The sequence below is a fragment of the Molothrus ater genome, chromosome 1 (assembly GCF_012460135.2).
Source record: "Molothrus ater isolate BHLD 08-10-18 breed brown headed cowbird chromosome 1, BPBGC_Mater_1.1, whole genome shotgun sequence".
Lineage (NCBI taxonomy): Eukaryota > Metazoa > Chordata > Aves > Passeriformes > Icteridae > Molothrus > Molothrus ater.
In genome coordinates, this window is record NC_050478.2 from 22,017,147 (window position 1) to 22,037,678 (window position 20,532).

Here is a 20,532-nt window from a genome sequence, read left to right on the forward strand (position 1 = left end):
GCCATGGTGCTGAGCTCTGTCTGCTTTTCTGCTTTATGATAAGGCTGTGTCGTAAGAGTCTAAAAGACAATTATATTATCTGTTCAATAGGAGCTACAGAGTGTATCTGGTGCTGCTCCCATTTCTTCCTCCCTTCCTTGCTTTTGTTGCCTTCTTTTCCAGAGGCTGTTTTTAGGTCCTTTCATTCTATTGCCCCACCCCCTTAGTGAAGCTGTTTTTTCTTCTGGAATGTCCTGAAAGAGATTGCTTTTTAGAAAGGTCAGTTGTTGATTTTCTTCTTGTATCAAGTTCTAGTTCCAGATAATGTCTGTTTGCATTTTCCAATTGTTCTAGAGGAAGCTGCTTTGCTCAGAGAACAGTGTGTGCTTTAGTCGTAGCAGTCACTACAAATGGACCTTGGATGAGTCTTCTCTTTCCTCAGTTCTGTGTACAGTTTCTGAAATGATTTGAGGATTATGAAGAACATCATAATCATCTAAATATAGATGTGTAATATGACAATCGACTCGTTTTCATACTTTTTAATATTCATAACTAAGCTTTGTGAACAATACTGTGTGTAGGCTGACATTTGAATAGCACAATTACTACCTGCTGTGGTTCTGTCAGAGGAGGAAAAAAATGGTGCACAGTATGGTAGAAACATACATAGGGTTTGTCACATTGTGACAAAGATTTTTGGAGTGATTTTGGGTACTTAGCAGCTTGACTCTGCAAGGAAATTGCTCTCTTTTCTCCTTCTCCTCCTCCACCAGCTTCAGCAGTATTTGTACAAAAGTAATTGTAAATTCTTTTTTTTTAATCAACATTCTTTTGCTTCACAGTCTTTTATTCAGGACAGGCAGTACAGAGAAGAAACCTTGACAAGTAGGCAAATGGAATTTGCAAGTAAAAAATCATTTCAAGTAAGAAATAGAGAAATTCAAATAGCTAAATTTTGTTTCAGTCTTCCCCTTGTAATTGCTAGTATAGTTTTCTATGTTTGCAGAGTTAAAATTACAGAAAAAGGTGGGAACTTGTGGATTGTGTTGCAAACGGAGAATGTTTTGGTGATAAGCTAGTTGACTGCTTGTAATTTTTAAAGATTTTAAAATAATAAGAAGAAATTGAGATAAGAAATGTACTATGACACTTCAAATTTTAAGAGGGTATGTATTTTACAACTCAGGGCTTGAAAGAAATTGTATTTTATTGATGGAATTGACTAATATATTCTGAAGGCATACTTAGTGTCAGTAAAAAGGGACTAAATGCAAACTGGTGATTGCGGTGAGTTGTATAAAGTGTTTTGAAACTGGCAGAACATACTTGATCTGTTTGTCTGTGGTAAAATAAATAGCTTATTTGTATCAAAGTTGGCAGGATAATCTCATGGCAGTGTAGTCAAATGGATGATCCAGATTTGAGAGTTTAAGTATATTACTTTAAGGCCGTGGCAAACAACAGTTCTTAATATTTAGCTTCCTGTGGCAGTACTGGGTGAGGAAGGAAGAATAAAAAAACTGCAAAACTTTAAGTTTGCTTTATTAGAAAACTTGTACTGGTAACTCTTCTGACGTTAAATTTAATGTACTTTTAAGGAGCAAAGTGTAGTCTTGATGGAATATACTGATGATTTCTGTTTATTGGTTTCATGTTTAATTAGGATCCAGACAAAAAAATCCAAACCCAAAATGGCAGGAAGAAGGATGGTTATTTTAAAGGGAAAAGAGTTCATTTTATGCTTTTCCTAAAACCATTGCATTTAAAAATTCTGTAATAGTAGTTGTTGAAGCCTTATCTGCCTAGTTCTGGAAAAAAATGGTCGTTGTAGACAAACAAGGACCATGTAAAATGGATTTTTGGTAGGTACCTGATCTGATGCTCCTGGTAGCAAGAGGGTAATGAAATAGCATTTTTTATTTAACCACCATGATTGGTTTTGTTGATTTGTTTTTTGTTTTTTTTTTTAATTCACTCTAATTGAATAATTAAGTTCTGGAAAGTTTTTAGAATGTCATCCAGTCCAACCTCTTGCTCAAAGTAGGGCTGTCAGAGATTACTCATGACATTGTCCAGTTGTAGTGAAAATGAAAACATTTCTTAAACTCAGTGCAGTTTGCTACAGATTTTTATTTTCCCCCTTACTGCCCAACTTTACTTTGCACTTACCTTTCTTGGCTGTGGTCTTCATGGGGTCTTGTAGTGAGCCAGACCAGGAAGTCAAAGAGGCAGAAAACTGATGACTTTCCCCATGAATGCACTTTTTAGCCCAGCTACTCATATTCTTAAGAATATTTTACATATGGGTATTTGCTTAGTAGTAAAATAAGATTGGCAGAAGCAAATCATCTCACACAACAGAGGTCTGTAAATGCTGCTTAAATATATGTATCTGTTTATGTGACACAGAAGACTTGGCACATATGGCACCAAAATGGTTCCAAAAAAGGTAACGTAATAAGCTATGGCACTACCTTACAGCTACATGTACTGCCAATAAGTATCAGTCAGAAATAGGCCACTGTTGACAGTAAAAGCAATCTGAATTGCCCTAAGGATGAGAGTTTGAGCAAGCTGTATTAACTGTTTTTAAGGGACTGCCTTAGGCTCTAGGAAGGGGAGAGCTGTTTCCCTGTGCTGTGTAACACTACGTGTGCAGTGTACCTGCTGCTTCCTACAAGTGCTGGAGTATTGGAGACATGGAGTTGACCAAAGATTGTAATGAGGAGGTTATAAGGCATGTGTTCTTCTTGTCATTGGAGTAAACTGTGCAGCATCCCTCCTGGCAAGATGTGATATTACTGGACAAGGCAGCTGAAAATCTTGAAAAGGGAGGAGAGAAGAAGTAACAGAAGAAAAGATGAGTGACTAATTTCTCTTTTATTTCTTCTTAGGAATAAGCTTTTGCATGGTTTTACAATACAGCAGAGGTTAAGTGTTACTCTGGGGGGATACAGGGACAATGTATTTGAAGGTCCAAATAAGACCTATAGTCCTGAAAGGGGTTTTACAAATTCATGTACATGTGTTTGATAGCCTTTAAAGCAAGGTAAATCATTTCAGGAGCCATTTTTTTCTCATACAGTTGTGTGCAATTTTTTCCATTCCTGACCATTCTGTACTGTGGGCATGAAGCAGTATCTTGTAGTGATCTGTGTGGTTCCTTGTTTTCATTTCTGGCCACAGATTTTTCAGGTATATTTCCTGTAAGTGTCTTTTTTATCAGATCAGCTAAGTATATACAGGTAGTGCAGAAATGGTAGGACATCAAAGGTGTTCAACAACAGTACTTGGGATTTGATCTCAGATATATCCAAGCTGATTTAAAACCTGAAGTAATTTCAAAATGATGTGTATTTTGTCTTTACTATATAACTAGGTTGTATTATTTTCTGCCTTGTCTTATCACTTTAAGTTAGTTTTAAGTGAGTTATTACTGAAAAGCATGAATAGATTGTAGATTTCTATGGCCATAATCTCAAACATATCTCTGAAAACTAGTCTCCTGGATGTATTTGCTGCCTTATTATGTTTTCAGTAATATCCTTTGTGCAGCAAAAATGTTTGATATCCAAACTGCTAGCCAGTATGTGTGTTTAGAAATAGTGTCAGGTGTCCGTGTGTAAATGTATCTAGTGCATTTTGCTTGTGACTTTTGCATATCATGGTTACTGTAAGCAGACTTGTCATCTGTACACTTACTTGCATTTGCCATGAAGACACAGAAAATACACTGTACTGTGCTATTTTGACATGTTCACAACTTTGTGTGCCTATTTTCCTGTACGTTTGGGAGGCACTATAAACATGTCAAAAACTTCTGCTAGGATTGTCCATGGAAGCTGATTTTATCTATCCAATCTGTGTAACTCCTAAATTTCAGGAGTTCTTTGAGTCAGTAAAATGCAGCTTGTAATGCTCTTTGTTCTGAGAGAAACAGGTCTGCTGGATTAAATAATTAAGGTAATGGTGATATAATGGCAGTGAAAAAGGTAGGTTAAGGGTATAAGAACTAAAGACACTACTACAATGAAAAAGACAAAATAAACATACAGCTGTGGTAGCCCTTTATTTGGTGCAATAATGTTGTTAGCAGAATAGCTTTTATTATTAGATTTAGTATCTATACACACATACTGAGTTATTCTTTTTGACGAAGAAGAAACAGGAAAGCTCTTGTGTAATTTGTGATTTAGTTCATTCTTGCATGGAGAAAAATTGTAAATGAACTTATAATTGTCTTGGAGGACTGAGTTTATGAACTGCTCTAAGTATTTAATGATCAATTCTGTAGGCTCAAAATAAAGGTAGGTATCTCAGAAATTCCTCAAAGATCACGCCAGTTTGTTAGCAAGAAGTTGTACTAAAACTTACTTTTTATTGGATATAAAAAATTGCTGCTAGCTAAATAACATGGGGAAATCTGGAGAAAACCTGTCTGTGCCTTGGAACATCCTAGTCATTACTTCTCTGCAACTGTGGAACTTGTAAATTAAATTGGACTGTAATTGGATAGAGATCAGACTGTTTAATCTTATTTGTGAAGAATTTATTTGGCATGAAAAGGATCTGTGGTAACTGTGGATGTTTGTATCTAGTTGTCGAAACAGAAATGGGTTGATACAAGTAGGTGTGCAGCAGTTTGCAAAAATGTGGTGAAAGCAAGCAAAAAAATCACAATTTGTTTCTATTTGCTTTGCAGTTCTGTAGACAGGAATGGAATTTATTTGAACAATGTTTAATATTACACATGCAGTTTCCGTGTTTACCTAAGCATTTTGTTTGGCTGAAAAAACTAACATAATTTCTGTTGGAATAGCTGTAAGCTTCTCCATCTTCAGATGACATATGAACTTCACAGCAAAGACCACATGCTCATTGTCCTGTGCACCTGCTGAGAAACTTCCTCTTTCCTTATGATGTACTTTGACAGAATGTAAGCTCTATACTAAAACTAGCTTTCAATTTTATTACAATCATTAAAAATTTAGATATGATTTTGAAATCACAGAACAGCCCAAGTTGGAAGGATCCTTGAAGAATCATCTGGCCCAATCATTTGGGGATGGGAGTCTAGATGAGAATATCTGGCACCCTGTCCAATCATATCTTGAAAATGTCCAGTGATAGAAACTCTACCACATCACTGGGGATATTGTCACAGTGACTTTTGTCTCTTGTTAAAAAATTTCTTTCTTGGTATGCAACCTCTCCCAGTGCAACTTGTATGTGTTGCTTTTTGTCTTCTGTGTGGCTCCTTCTGAAGAGGGAGCCTTCACCCTCTTTAAGTACTGGAAAACTGTGATGAGTTCCCCCATTAAGCCTTCTCTTCCCTAGAGAGAAAAAACCTAATGCCTTCAGTATTTCCTCAGGGGACAGATTTAACAGCCCTTTGAACATCTTTGTGACCTTCCTTTGGACCCTCTCCAATCTGATCCTGCCCTTGAATTGTAGAGACCAGAACTGGACTCAGTACTGCAAGCAAAGCCTGGCAGGTGCAGAGTAGTGGGAGCTATTTCATTTCTCATTCTTGAGACTTCTCGTGGCTGTGTGCATTGAGTGCTTTAAGGGCCAAATAAATTTCACATGCTGAAAGCTTTTAAAATTTTAGTAAATCTATAGTTTAGAATCTTTTTTGGTATTTCTTAAAATACATTCTCACTATTTTCAGTCAGTCTTTTCCAGCATTTTTCTGTGTATAGATAGAGAAAGGTTTTTTCAGATTATACTAATTATGAGAATGTGGGCAAGGTTTAAAGTTGTAGGAACAGAATAGTGAAATATAGGAGACCTTGGTTCACAAAAGGGGCTGAGCTGGCTGTGAGTTTCAAGTGAAGAAAATTCCTGCTGAAGTCTGAAACCCATTGCACCCTCTCACACAGCTGGAATGAGATGGGAGCCCACTGTAATGTCAGAGTCTGTTGAATTATGTCCAGATGGCTTTCTTGATCAGTGTAAGCCAAGTAAGTGCTGGTATGGATTTCTGTTGTAAAGTTATTTCTTGTTTTAAATGACCATGTCTTTTTCAGGTGTTCAATTGTAAAAGGAATTGCCATGAATTAGGAGCTTCAAAAAACTGGAGTGAAACTGTTTTTTGATAAATATATTCTGCTCTTAAGATAGTTTGAAAAAAACCCACAAAAGTTAATGTATCATATGATTACCATTATTACTTAGAACTGCAACTGATGATGTGAAGTCATCTTTATACCATAGCTGCATTTAATTTTGTAGGTACAATTCCTAGGGCAGAAATGTTTTGATTTGATGAAGAATATGAAAAATATCTATAGCTTTTTCTGCTATTAAAATGCTGTTGAGTTTTTGTTGCTGTCCACTAAACTTGGCATTTCAACAAAAATAGTAAGTTTGTAAAAGCACTTACCTTGTGGAATTTCTTTTATTTTAGTCCTCAGAGTGAGCAGATCTAAAACTACAGTAACTGTGGCACCTTGGAATTCTATTTTTTCTTTGTCATATTGGATATTATATATGAATTCTTCCTGCTTGTACCTTTTTTGTGTTTTTTTTAAAGTCTTTTATCCTACTTTGAATTTAATAAATGTATCTTTGGTGAAGGAAGCAGATGGACCACCAAGTCAAGTGACAGGCACCCTCTAGGGGAAGAAGAACCTGCCACTTGAATTTCTTCAGCTCATAGGGGACAGACCTTTGACACTACTTTGGCTATGCTTGAAGCTAAGTCTAGTCATGTCAGATAAAAGTGCATATTTTGAATTTTATTTTCAGTATGTATGATTTGCAGTATCACTCTAATATATTCTTTCTTGAAATCTGAGCTTCCTACAGAAAATGAGTAAGAAGTCTTTCCCATACATTAGTAAAGCTTCGTAAGTGCAATTCAAGGCTTGAAATAAGATAAAATCAGCTTAAAAGGAATGCATTTTATATGGAGATGAGGTTTTGTGCATAGCAATGCTGGAAGTCACCAGAGGGCAATATTAACCTTACTTGTTCCATACTGTTTGCAGGTATGTCCAAAGTGAGAGCAGTGTGCTGTTCACTCTGAAAAATGGGGTTGAGCTGTTTGTTGTGCTGCTGATGAAATTTTTGTGGAGATGTTGCAAGGGCTATGTAGTTTTGCCTTTCATTTTCTAAGTGCAATACATTGCAAACTGGAAAAAATGTGAAGGATTTTGGTTGTAGTTCCAGAAGGGGTAATGATCTGCTCAATTATTTTCTCTCAGCTTCTGAGGGAATGTTCTGTGTATGCTCAAAAGAAATTGTGATTGCAAAACTTTTTTGCTTATGCATCATCTTCTCTTCAAGTGAAAGCACCTTTTGAAAAAATACAATCTGTTCCTAAAATAAAGATAACACTACCACAGCAAAGAGGTGTTTTATATTTTTTATTTATATAATTTTAACAACAGAATTTTATTTACTTGACTGTATTAGTGATATGTATATGCTGCCTGTAGAAAAAGCATAAATAAATACTTCTTGCCTCATATTTTTAAGTCACAAGTTTGTGCTCTGTTGTGATTGAAGAGTTCCGTGAAGGACTCTTGAGTATTATTTTAGCATAATAACAAGAAAAAGCCCAAGAAAATACACATATATACACAAAGCCCACCCTAAACTTCCCTTTGTGCATCACTTTCAAACCAGGATGAACTGCATAATGCAACTTTTTTTACATCTGTGGGTCAGTTTTCAGTAGGAATTCATTTATACATTGTTTGTATAAAATCCTTTCAGTAAAGGCAGCGTATCAGGGAGCATTTAATTCCATTTATCTCCAATAAATAGAGAGGGAGGTCCGTAAATCCTTCTGTGTCTTGTGTTTTGATTGAAGGTCAGATCTCCTGGTTTGGCTATGAAAGCCCTCGCAGTTTCTGGGACTACATTCGTGTAGCTTGCCGAAAAGTCTCCCACAACTGCATCTGCAGCATTGAGAACATGGAGAATGTCGGCTCTTCTAGAGCTAAGGTAGGCAAGAGAAAGGCTAAAGTGACTCTTTTATTACATATCTGTAATTTTTGTGACATTTCTGTGCCTGTAAAAAAAACATAGTACTTAGCTTGCTCTACACATTTTCTTTTCCCTTCTAGTAATTTTACTTCGTGTAGAATTTATGCACTGATGGAATAGGTGTGATCAGCTCTTAAGATTTATTTTATAGGTCTTTCTGAATTCTGAGATTTTGATAGATATGAATATCTAAATTCAGTAGATAATAATATGCAAGGCTATTTTCTGAAATATTCTTATAAATAAATAAAAGCTTTCTATTACAGTAGACAGAGAACCTAATTTGAGCAGTGAGTGTGGAGAATGATGTTCAGTTTTTTAGGGGGGTATTTTGAATGTCTGGATATGAAAAGATGGTGAGCATGTTGACACAAATACCCATCATGTGCATCAGTTTAACTGGTGGTCCAAATAAGTGTCCTCCTCAGCCTGGAAGCTGTGAGCAAGGGTTTTCCTGTGCTAGTTGGCTCTGCTTTCACTGGAGGTGCATAGGCTTTAGTTCTTAGCTAAGCAGCATCATCAGTTTCATGGTTTCAGTCACGTTTTAATAAATGCAACATGAAGACAGCTATCCAGGTAAATATCCTAATTTCAGTGGGATTTAATTTAGTTTCTATGTTAATTTTTTTGTTGTGCTGATGGTATTTATGAAAGCAATTTTATTTAGCCTTTCATAGAATCTTGGAATGGTTTGGGTTGGAAGAGATCTGGAACACTATCTAGTTCCAATCCCCCTGCTGTGGGCAGAGACATCTTCCTACTCTCTTTTAGCTTGAAGCTACTCTCCCCTGTCCTGTCAGTACATGCTCTTGTAAAAAGTCTCTCTCCATCTTTCTTGTAGGCTCCCTAGAAGGCCACAGTTAGGTCACCCTGAAGTAGGATTATAATCTACTGCTGGTTCTGGTAGAATGTCTGTAGCGATATTCAGCTAGATGTCAGTAAGCACCAAATATATTAAGCATAAAGACATCTTACTACTTAAATAAGTGTTTGTAAGTTTATGTGGTTTACAAGAAATGTTCCTGGTGTTCTCAGAAGCACAGTCATCACTGTGGCAGCCATTGAAATGTCTCCCTCTTGTAAGGCACAATCCTATGCAGCAGACCTACAAACACAGCATGCTTTCCTAAGGGTTATTTTTTAAAGGTATTGCTGTTGTTTTTGGAACTGTTCCAGTGAAGTTTTGCTTTTGGACTCTGAAAGACTTAAGCCTCTTGGATGTGATTTCATGTCTGTATTTTATGTACATGTTGTTAGTGAGGGGAAAAAATATTGTACAATGGATTTTTTTATGTAAATCTCTCAAATATTTGAATGAATACAGAGAATCACTTTGAGGACAAGTTGTGGCCACTTTACTGTGGAAACAGCTGGATGCTTCCAATACCATTGATTTTAAAATGTAAAGCTTTCTGCCCTGATCTGCTGCCTCTCACATACATGAGCTTTTCAAAAGGCTGGAGCACATAATTAAAGAAAAAACTCTCCACCCTCTCCTTAAAACTTTGGATAACTTTATTTCACAATAAACTTTGTGTCCTTGTAAGAATGCATTTTTTATTTTTGTTATTGCTGTAATGAAGTACATCCTAGCAACTGTTTCTGTTTAATGTTAGTTTTGTTTATCAGTCATTTATTCAGGTCAATCAATGGTATTAGTCTTCAGAGTGTGAAACTGTTTCTTTCTGTAATGCTTAAATATTTGATACCTCTTTTGTCTTGCAGGGTCGAGCATGGATAAGAGTAGCACTTATGGAAAAACATTTGTCTGAATACATTTCCACAGCTCTGAGAGACTTCAAAACAACCAGGTCTACAAGAATTTTATTGAATTTTATTTTTGCAATATTTTAGTAAATACTGTTTAAGTGAGGGACTTATGTTTGGAAGTGAATGGTGCACTTGATTTGTATAGTAAAGTATGTCATTAATGAAAGATCTGTAACCTAGTGAAAGGTATCTAGAGCTGGTATGGATTTGGTTTTTAGCATGGGTAAAACTGGAAAATTGAAAATCTTCTCGTGATTTAAAAAATGTGGAAGGAAGCCTGGAATTCTTGAAAAGTCAGAAGCAAAGAAAACCTATCTGAAGTAGGAACTAAAGCTGAAATTTTGGTGTAGTAAGGATAGATGTAGTATTCCTTTCAAAATTGATAGAAAGACTAAGGACTCAGTGAAAAATAATTTTTATAGAACTTCTTTTGAAGAAAAAAGGAAGAGAATTCCAGGAACGTCTTGAGAACTGTAGAGCAGCAGAATTAGTGATCAGGCATGGCTAGGATTCTTGATATAATAAAAAAAATGTGTAACAGATTTTTTTTTAGCTTCTAATGGTAAAATCAGGGATGAGAATATTCTTTCTGATAGAGAATACTCTGGCAGTTTTTAATTTGTGTTAGATAATGTGATTATTAGATGCTATTTTATCTCATAACAAGTATGTCTTAGAGATTTTTGATGAAGTCATCTGAGTACAAGTGGATCTGTAACATGTACTTTGTGTTGAACTCTAAAAGTTTACACATAATGAATGGGCTATTAAAACAAGAAGAATTTTCTCTCTAAGGACTTCTGTTCATTTAGCATATTATTTGTTTAATACTATTTGTCCAGAGATTTCCATATAGTTTGCCAATGTTAAGCTGACTTTGAAACACAACTGGGTAAACATCCCATTTCATTGCAGTTTCAAAACCTGTTGTCTTATTTTTCCCAAATTTGCTTGCATTTACAGTAGACAAGAAGCACATAAAACAAAGAAAATCTGGAAGAGGTTTACTAATGCTGTTTCAAACTGAAAAGTCACATGGGTTTCTGAGGCAGAGATGAGGAAGAGTAGGGTCACAAATTTGTAGTTAAGTGTAGTTTGTTAGTGGCTAGCAATGGTCTTATTTGATTAGCAGTTTCAAATTCATTTATTTGAACATGTTAATGTTTAATATATTTGAATGTTCTTTCAGTGGTATATCTTTTCGAAACAACTTCTCTTGCATTCCAAACATAGTAAGTGCAAAGTTTCTTTTGAAGTAATATTTTAAAATACATCTAATGGAAATAAAAATTACATTTTCAGGTTTTGGTTGTATGGATTTCAAAGCCTCTAGCAACAATGGACAAATTTTATTTTCCCATGTGAGATTTCAGATACCTAATAACTGACCTGAATTTTGGGTGATGCTTTGCATCATTTGTTTAGCATTTTAAAACATATACTTTACTATATGCATATTTAATAATTATTAGTATAAACTATAAATTTCTTGTGTTGCGTGTATATAGAATACAAGATTATCTATCATGCTGATAGCTCTTTTTAAACTTCACTGTTGTGTTTAGCTGCCTGGAGTTAGTACTTGAATGAAGCAGCACATTCTTAGTGCTGGATGTGCATATTACATTTGGAAGAGAGGTTGGATTAAGCATGGGCATAGAATTATTTTTTTAACTAATTGGTCAGCCTCTTAAATTATAGCAGACTGTTGTGTTGTGAGATGTCAAGTGTGTATCACTGAATGAAGGTTTGTGGGTTTTCCAAGGGGACTGTTGGTTTGGCTGGCCTGCTGCAGCTGTCTTTAACCCTGGCACTGCCAGGCTAACTTCTTCATCTCACCATTGAAGGTGTGCCTTGTCCTTTTTGTGTGATTTCTCCCAAGGCACTATTTTACAAGAACTCAGTGCAGATTGGTGCCTGGCAGTGATTTTACAAGTGGCAGTGAAATGGCTGGCAATCTGCATGTACTGGGACACTGCTGTTTGTTCACAAATAAGAGTCACTGTGCTGAATCAGACTGGAGTCCCTCTAACTCAGTGCTCTGGCTCAGCCATCCTAGCCTCCTAGTGCCCTTCCTGAAGTCAGAGCCCACTGAGTTTGTACTTCCTAGCCTCACTATCAGGACTATAATCTCTGTCTTCTGAGAGGAAGTCTTACAGATTTATTCCTTCTACTGGGAACATCTGAGATTTTGGACAACTCATCTCTGTTTAGTGAATGGGTGTCTGTTACAAAGCTGCAAAAGTGGGGTTTCTCACAGCATGCATTATAGCACAGTTCAGTTTCTGGAGCTGTGCCTCAAAACATGTATTTTCCGGATGTTCACCATGCAGCCAACTGGAGCTCTCTCTGAACTATCCAGAAGCTTTCATGCAATTCTTAAAACAGATGGAGTTTTGGTAGGGCAGTGTTGCTGGTATTTGTCTGGTTGTAGTCAGTAATATGGCACCTTCCTGCACTCATCCACTGCTAGAATGCAAAGGTGAACTGTGCATCTCTGTTCTTACTAAGTGGCATTTCAACCTTGGCTCTGGTACTGAGCACCTCTTGGTTTCCCTCCTACCACATGCAATTCTCAGGTGAATTCTGATGACCTTCCAGCATGCATCTTCCTAGCATGCAATATTTTAAGAAAAGGTAAACTAACTGAAAAATAGCTGATTGGTGAAAATACTTTTTTAAAAAAGATCAGCTACTAAGAATGAAAATTGAATGTTGAACTTTAAAAGAACCTGCAAGTACAATTGTGAGAGAGAATTTATTATATGTGATGGAATCATTATTTCTTTATGTACGTGACACAAATTCTTCCTTTTAGAGGTAAAGTATAACATGCTTTCATAATTATTTTTGCATTTTGTCCATCCTGTTCCTCTGGTTCATAGGACTAATGTTGAAATTCCTTTTTGCTTATGTCTAAATTCTTCTGTGTTTTAAGATGGTGGTGTTTTGTGCTATGTAGTCTATTAGTTTACTTTATTTGAAATGAAATGTGAATGTCTCTGGGGTTCATTAATTGTTTTAATTTAAACTGGATTTCTTCAGTTTTCTGCTAAATATGAAAAATAGCTGAATTAATTTCTTTTTTGTTGAAGGAGGTTTTATGAAGATGGAGCAATTGTTCTTGGTGAAGAAGCAAATATGCTTGCTGGTATGCTGTTGGGACTCAATGCAATTGATTTCAGGTACTGTATTTGTGTGCTTCACAACAAAATGCTCAGGGAAAGTACTTATAAATCAATGTATTATGGAAAACATTCTTAAATTCCCGTGGTAGTTTGAGAGGCAAAACTTAGGTTGAGGCAAAGATGAGGGCAAGAGAGAGATCTTGAATGGTTCTTCTAGATAAGAACCAAGTTATGCCTTTAGGTAACTGCATGATTATGGGGTAGTTTTTTTCAGGTATCAAAATCTTAAAAGGAAAGAACTATAATTGCAGAAGATATTTCAGACCTATTAAATGAAGCTTATAGACATGACATCTTTTAAAGTTATTTTTAAACTGTAAGGAAAAGTGTGTGATTAAGTACTTGGTTATGTCCTGGTACTCGAGGTTAGCACTGTAACTGCATATGTAGAAGGTAATCTTAAACTTTATCACTTCTAAATTTGAAAAATGTAACTTACAAATGACCATTTAATAGCAATTGGTGTTAAAATTACCTGCAGCTGAACAGCTTACATTAATTGACCTTTGCAATTTCTAGCCAGGCTTTTGTGGGTTTTCCTATATGATTAGTTCTGTGATTTTGAGGTAACAAAGGTGCAAGCACACCCTAGATAATAAACAAACCAACACAGCATGTCTATATATGTAGATATATTTAAAAAAAACATCAGCAATATATAAAGATTACAGTGCCTCTAAAAAGATAGAACCTGGCTGGTGCAAGACCTTGTTAATATGCCTGGTTGGGCCAATTTAGCCTCAGGCAGAGCCACTGGCAGAGTTTCATAACCCAGCACAAGGAAAAGGAGACTGATAATGCTGTTCTTCATTGTTCTGTCAGTTCACTGTTAGTATTTACCTTGCAGTAGCACTAATGCTTGTCACAAACCAATATAGGAGGGAAACTGCCAGAAAACAGAATGGATGCATTGAGTGATTGACCATTGCTAAAAGGCCCTTCAGAGATTTACTGTTGTTTATGTACTTCTGTGCCAGGCTTGTTGGACCCTTCTTTGAGCCAGCTAAATTGTTGAAGAATGAAAACCATCCCCAGTAAGAGGACTGGGTAGTTCTTTTTTTTGTTAGCTATTTTGGTTCACAGAAGCCTCCTATTAGTGGCAGAGATTATGGGAGAATATTGCTTAGAGAAGAAAAGGAACAAATAAGGAATGAGCAGTGTTTTCCCTTTCTGGTGGTAAAGAGCATTTAGTTCCGCTGGCTATGGAACTGCACCTGGGTGGAGAAAGGGGAAAAAAAAGGAAACAACCTAAAAATGCAGGTCTTGATGGCTGCTGAACCATCATGGAGTCAGATAAGTACCAGTGTAAGGAGGGGAATGTCATGTTTACATTAAAGAAAAAAATGGAAAAAATAGGGAGGGAGAGGTTGAAAACACAGGATAGCTTCTTTTTCCAGCATTGTGTCATTAGATTGGCTTAACTACATCCTCAACATATGTTCTGGAAGAACAGAAGTGTGCTGCAGGATGATAAGAGTGCTAGCCTTGTGAACAGCAAAATTCAAATCTTACCAGATTTTATTAGTTTAAGCTTTACATAATCAGAAATTAAACTGCTTCTGTATAAACCCTGTACTTGGAAGGACTACAGCTATACGTGAATAAGCATTGCAAGATTAGGTCTGCATTATGTAAATCCTCTCATAAATAATCATCAATTGACTGTGCTCGTCTCTCAAAAGCCTCGGTGGTACATACTAGGGTATGAGGGCTTAGTTGTATGACTGCTTGTTCTTTCTTTGTCCTCTGATTTCTAATATAAAGAAACCTGTTAATGGTATTCAGACTGCTGATTGGCTCTTGAAGACATTTACATTTTGTCAATGCATCTTTTAAGAGTCTACGAATTTTCTGTGCAAAATGGGAGCTTAGTACTACAGGAGCGTTTTTATTGTGCCACATATCCTAGAATGTTTCAGGCTGGGAGGGACCACAGTCTGATCCAACCTCTCTGCTCAGGCAGGAGTATCCTAGAGCACATGGCACAGGATTGTGTCCACATGGTTCTTGAATGTCTCCAGTGAGGGACTCTACAGCCTCTCTGGACAATCTGTTCCAGTGTGGGTCAGCTGCACAGTAAAAAAGTTCTTCCTCATATTCAGGTGTAATTTTCTGTGCATCAGTTTCTGCCCCTTGACTCTTGTCCTATTGCTTGGAACCACTGAGCAGAGCTTTCATAGTATTGTGATTTGAATGGCTGAGAAGCTGTATCCATTCTTTGCATGGTATATATGAGATTTTTTTCAGTTCAGTATCTCTTATAAATGTTGACTAGCTTATCTATGGGGAGCTGTAAATATGAGTTTGGGCTGGAGATGAGCGAGCTTGCCTGAGAACATAATCTGATTTTTTTTTCTCCCCTCACAGCAATATGGAATTAGGTAATTGTGCTCTTGGAGGACTGCTTTTTCACTTTCTTGTTTTTCTTTTTATTTTGGGAAAAAAAACCCAACAACCCTTAGATGTACTTCCTAAATAGCACTTAAATTGCCTCATTGTCAAAAATGGCACTTTGCAATTCAGTTAGCAATAGCTGTGACCTACTAGAATCTGTTTATCAATAACAGAGATAGGAGGAATGAGGAATATGAGCCTTGTGGAAGGAGTTTTGCCACTTCTGTGATAAACAAACATAGTTGAAATGCAATAATTTATTTCCAATAAAAAAAAAAAATACAGTGTAAATGAAAGCTTTATAAAGCTACAGCCATTTAAGAACATTTTCCAAAACTTAGGTTCACTTATATTCGTCAACTTCATGCACCTCAGCATCTGTAAGTGTCTGAAGGGAGAAAGACCCTGAAATATTTTTGAGAAAATTACTTTTTACTTAGTAGAATGGTTATGTAACCACTCTGCAAACCCTTTAAATTATGTTAAATGTTGAAAATTCCGGGCTTGTCCATAATTCTTCTGTTTCTGCTGCTTCAATTAGCTCTGGTTATTCTCTTGCGATCTCCCTGTATTATTAAGAATAAAAGTGAATGTTTAAAAATTAGGGTTTATAGCACCAAAAAATTACAAAAAAATGAAGTTGCAGGTTGGTAACATTCAACTGTCACTGTAATTTAATTTTCTTGTAATAAACTTATTGTTGTTGCTCTGTTTTATCAGTTTTTGTCTGAAGGGTGAGGGATTGGATGGAAGCTATCCAGCTGTCATAGATTATACACCGTACTTGAAGTTCACCCAAAGGTACTTCTTAGCTTTACTCTACTTTTTAAAATTTTATTTAATTGGCAAGATTTTACTTTTTATTGAGCCTCTTATTTTTCATTTCATATGCAAAATGATATTTATTTCTCAGTACAAACCTGTACACTCAGCTACCTCACTCTTTCAGACTGTTGGAATTGTTACATGATTCATGAAATGTGAGTCATGCTAATTGTGTTTCCTTGATCAGAATAACAGGTCAGTGGAAAATGAGTGCATCTTCTCTGATGATCACCAGACCAAGCTGTCTTTTCTCTTAGGCCTTTTCTGTGTAGCCATAAAACTAAATAGATATTTTGTGCATAAAAATAATATATACACTAATAAATATAAGATATGACATAGGCAATATAAGCCATTAGCACATCACAGAAAGTCGTGACCAGGCTATGTAAACTGATTTTTTAGCTGCATTTTGCTCCTCTGATCAGCCTTATGATTAATAATAAAAAGAATTCTTACTGTCTGATAAATCAAGGAGCAATTTGACATCACCAAGAAGCATGGAAAATAATGATATGTTTTCTGTTATTAGGTTTACCAAAAGGAGAGAAGCAGTTAGGAATAGTCTTGAAGATGTACAACTGAACATGAAACATCCTAGTTACTCTCTTGAAGTTCTTACTAGCTTACATGTTAGTGACAAATTGTGATTCAGTTTGTATCATGGGAGGATCACAGGGTTATGGAAATCACTACTTAAAAAAACATAGCAAATTCTGTTAGTTGGGGGGAAATATAGTTGTAAGGGAAGATTTTCAAGTGGGTACTGGTATAAATCAGAATCACAGAATTATTCGTGTTGCAAGGCACCTTTGGAAATCATCTGGTCCAAGCCCAGGTGCCAAGACAGGGTCACCTATAGCAGGTGAAACCTGGAGCAGAGAGGGACACTCCACAACTTCCCTGGGCTGCCTGTGCCAGTGCTCTGCCACCCTTCATGTAAAGAAATTCTGCTTCATGTTGAGGTGGAACTTCTTGTGTTTTAGTTTATTGCCATTGCTCTTCTTTCTGTCAGTGGGCATCACTGAAAAGAGCTTGGCAGCATCCTCTTGACACCTGCCTTTGAGATATTTATATGCATTGGTGACATCCCCTCTGTCTTCTCTAGACTAAAATAAATTCTTGTCTTTGAGACAGATGTCTGCATTCTCTAGCATGCATTAATTATGGAAGATATGAAGATATTTTAACAATGAGTCTACTTACTATGTAGGGAGATACATTCTGTGAAGTAACAGGCCCAGGATCTTTGCTATAAACATAGATATACATTCTGATTTATCTTGTTTTAAGATATAATGACAACCACCTTTTTTTAGTTTCTGCTTTTTATTTTTTTAAGAAACAAAATCTATATTGTAATGCATTTACCCTTTGTATAAGAAAGGCAGCCCACCCTACAGTTGTCTGACTTGGCAAAGATCACAAGCAGATTTTTGTCCACTTTTTAGGTGGCTGCAGAAACAAAATCTTGAAATACAAGTTGTGTTTAGTAATCCATCAAATTCCAATGTTTCAATTTTTTTTGTTGGCAGAGCTTTTAAAGAAATACAATGTTTCAATTTCAGCCAGAATTTGTGTTTTTATAAGCACAGCTTTTGACTTGGCTAATAAATACGATTCTTCAGTTCTGACAGTATCAGCAGTGATGAAGAGGAGCTAAGAACGCTGGGCAGCAGTGGCAGTGAAGGCAGTACTCCAGAGAACATTGGTCCTCCTTTCATCACAGATGAAAGCAGTTGGTACAACAAATGCAAAAGGGTAGAACAGAAGTACCGGCTTGCATTGGAACAGAAGGTAAAAGATTCGTTTTGTGTGGGGGCTATGGAACCAAAGCTCGTCACCAGCCAACTGGTGACATATCCATCTAAGTAAAGGCAGGAAAATATATTATTAGATGTTGTTTAGCTTCATGTAAGTGGTCCTAAATTTTATGATCCTCAGAGTATCCAAGCATCTTTGCTCACTGATTTAAGGGAAAAGAGGCTTGATGAGTTGGGGAAGAGAACAGCAATAATTCAGAGATCAGATTTCACAATCTAATGTCGAAGCTTCGGCTTCTTTATTCAATCTCGGAGTTACAGACACTGTATCTCTAATGTTAGGTTGTGAGCTTGAAGTTCACATGAATTTTCTCTTCCTTAGAAGTCACAGATTTTTATTGTAGGTAGACTGACAGTTGAAGGCTTTTATGATGATAGTGATGTTAAACTTTAAGACTATATCTTGAACTAAACAAAAAGGATCAGCAAAGTAATCTATTTAGATGAAAGGTAAAACTATCTTCTCAGTGATACTGGGATGGGTTTTTAGAAAACAGGTAGTTTTACAACTTGATTGAAGCAGAATGGGAAAGGAAAACATGAAAAGATGTGTTTGTGTTGGATTTTAATTTAGGTGGCATATTGAATGTAACTACAGAAGCCAAAGGTGAGTTTTCCATCTAGCACCCAACATACCTTAAGTTAAAGATGAAATGAAATATATGTCCAAACCTTTTAGTCATTTAGCATTTTCAAAGCAAAGTACTTGTCAGTTTTTCATAACAACATTTTTACATCCACAGTAATTACAATGCATATTAGCTAGTAGAGAGAGAAGAGGGCAGACTCTTCATACACCCCAAAGAAGTAGTGCACAAAGAAAGAAAGGAGGGATCAGGAAAAATTACAGGAAAAAAATGAAATACACCTGGCTAAATTTTTAAAAATTACTCCTATTAGTATTTTTATTGTTCTGTTTTCCTAGTGCAAGAATTCGATTTTTGTGAAACTCTGAATATCAAAGTCAACCATATGAAGGGCTGGAACCACACAAGGGTGCTTAGAGGTGTAATTAATTCCTTGAATATGGAATAGGTAGAATCAAAATTGGTGTATTTTAATGCACTTGAAAGAAGCTAGAGTTTTTCTAAGTAACAGTGAAAGAGTCAGATTTACTATGGGATGATGGATATTTAATATTTATTTATGTTATTTTTTAAATTATGCATACAATTACTGCTTTTGTGTTTTGGGTCTCTTAGACTTTGTTTTTGAAATATAACCCTGTTGCATCCAAGTTTCTGGTCCAATCTTCTCAGCTGGTATGGTATCACTTTCCATATGGGAAGAACTTGTGTTCTTGGGGTCCTCTCTGGTAACAGAGGGCATTTTCCCTGCTTATATAAAGCAAAGCATGCTGTTCAAAAAGAATCTCTTCAAATACATAAATGAAAACCTTTCTCTTGAACCTCCAGAAGGAATTCCCATCCTTGCCAGACAAAAACATAGGGTCAGTTTGAGTGTACACTTTTCCCCAGTATGAGGAGAGTCCTGTCAGTCTGGAGAAGCATTGAAGAGAACAAAATAGGTGGATGTTTATTTTTCTTGATATATCCAGGTGGTTCATTTCCAAAGATACTCCATCAAAGTTGTGACATGCATGTGTAGAAACACGTAACCCACATCCACAGTCAGAATCTCTAGGAACCTTTGTCTGCATAAGCACAAAGATTGTCAATGGCTGTAACAGCAAATGGTGATTTTGGTTTATTCATGAGTCCAAGATCTAGAACCATTCTCATTCCATGGAAGTTATTTCTCATTCTTTTAATGAATTGCTAACTTCTATATGCAACTAATACAGGGGTGAATTTAATTCAGTTGCAGGATAAATCTTTGGAAATTTTTGTGCATTTAAACACTTTTCAAAATGGTAGCTACTCTGACAGCTGTTGACACTTTCCTAGTTGTCCTCCTTTGGAATGCCTACTTACAATTGCAGCAGCAAAATAACTTATTTTTCCTACAGTCAGAAAATTTTCTATTCTCTAATTTTCATTTTGGGATATGCCTGCCCAATTTTTATATGATTCCCTTCAACTATACTGCATCTGTTCTATTACAGCTTGAACAAATGACCATTAAGATGGACTGTGTAATAGAGCTCCTTTCCCAAGCGTTTCTCTCCCTTCCCTTTTTTCATGCCAATGAGTTGCACCAATGACTGTTGCACTCAGTTTAGTAGGTACCAGTTAATCAGAGACTTTTTATTTGAACAAAAGGGGTTTCTGACATTCTGTGTGTTGGAAAACTGGGTGTTCGTGACAAGAAGACCAAGTTAAAAATAATGTCTTTAGTAGCTGATACAGTAGGTCTGATGGATCCTTCTTTTGCTCTATTGCCATTCATTTTGCCCAAACAGTGATAAATTCCTTTTGTGCCTCCCAAGTAACTCTGTGTGCTGCACCATTAATAGCACCAGGTCACAATGTGACATGCAATTTGATTGCAGCTAAGATACAGGTCTCTCTTCTGAGCCATTTGAGTGGTAGGGATAGGGTCCGGTGTTACTTCAGCAAGCTAAATCCTAGCATTGCTTTATTGGATCAGCTACA

General features: G+C 36.3%; 1 protein-coding gene across 1 annotated transcript in view; it reads left to right on the plus strand.

Moving 5' to 3' along the window:
* RUNDC3B (RUN domain containing 3B) overlaps positions 1 to 20,532 on the plus strand; it is a 51,690-nt gene that overhangs the window by 7,362 nt on the left and 23,796 nt on the right. The window contains exons 3-7 of the mRNA XM_036378844.2: positions 7,802 to 7,935; positions 9,703 to 9,788; positions 12,843 to 12,932; positions 16,050 to 16,130; positions 17,783 to 17,951. Coding sequence (XP_036234737.1) covers positions 7,802 to 7,935; positions 9,703 to 9,788; positions 12,843 to 12,932; positions 16,050 to 16,130; positions 17,783 to 17,951 — 560 coding nt within the window. The remainder of the gene's footprint in view (positions 1 to 7,801; positions 7,936 to 9,702; positions 9,789 to 12,842; positions 12,933 to 16,049; positions 16,131 to 17,782; positions 17,952 to 20,532) is intronic.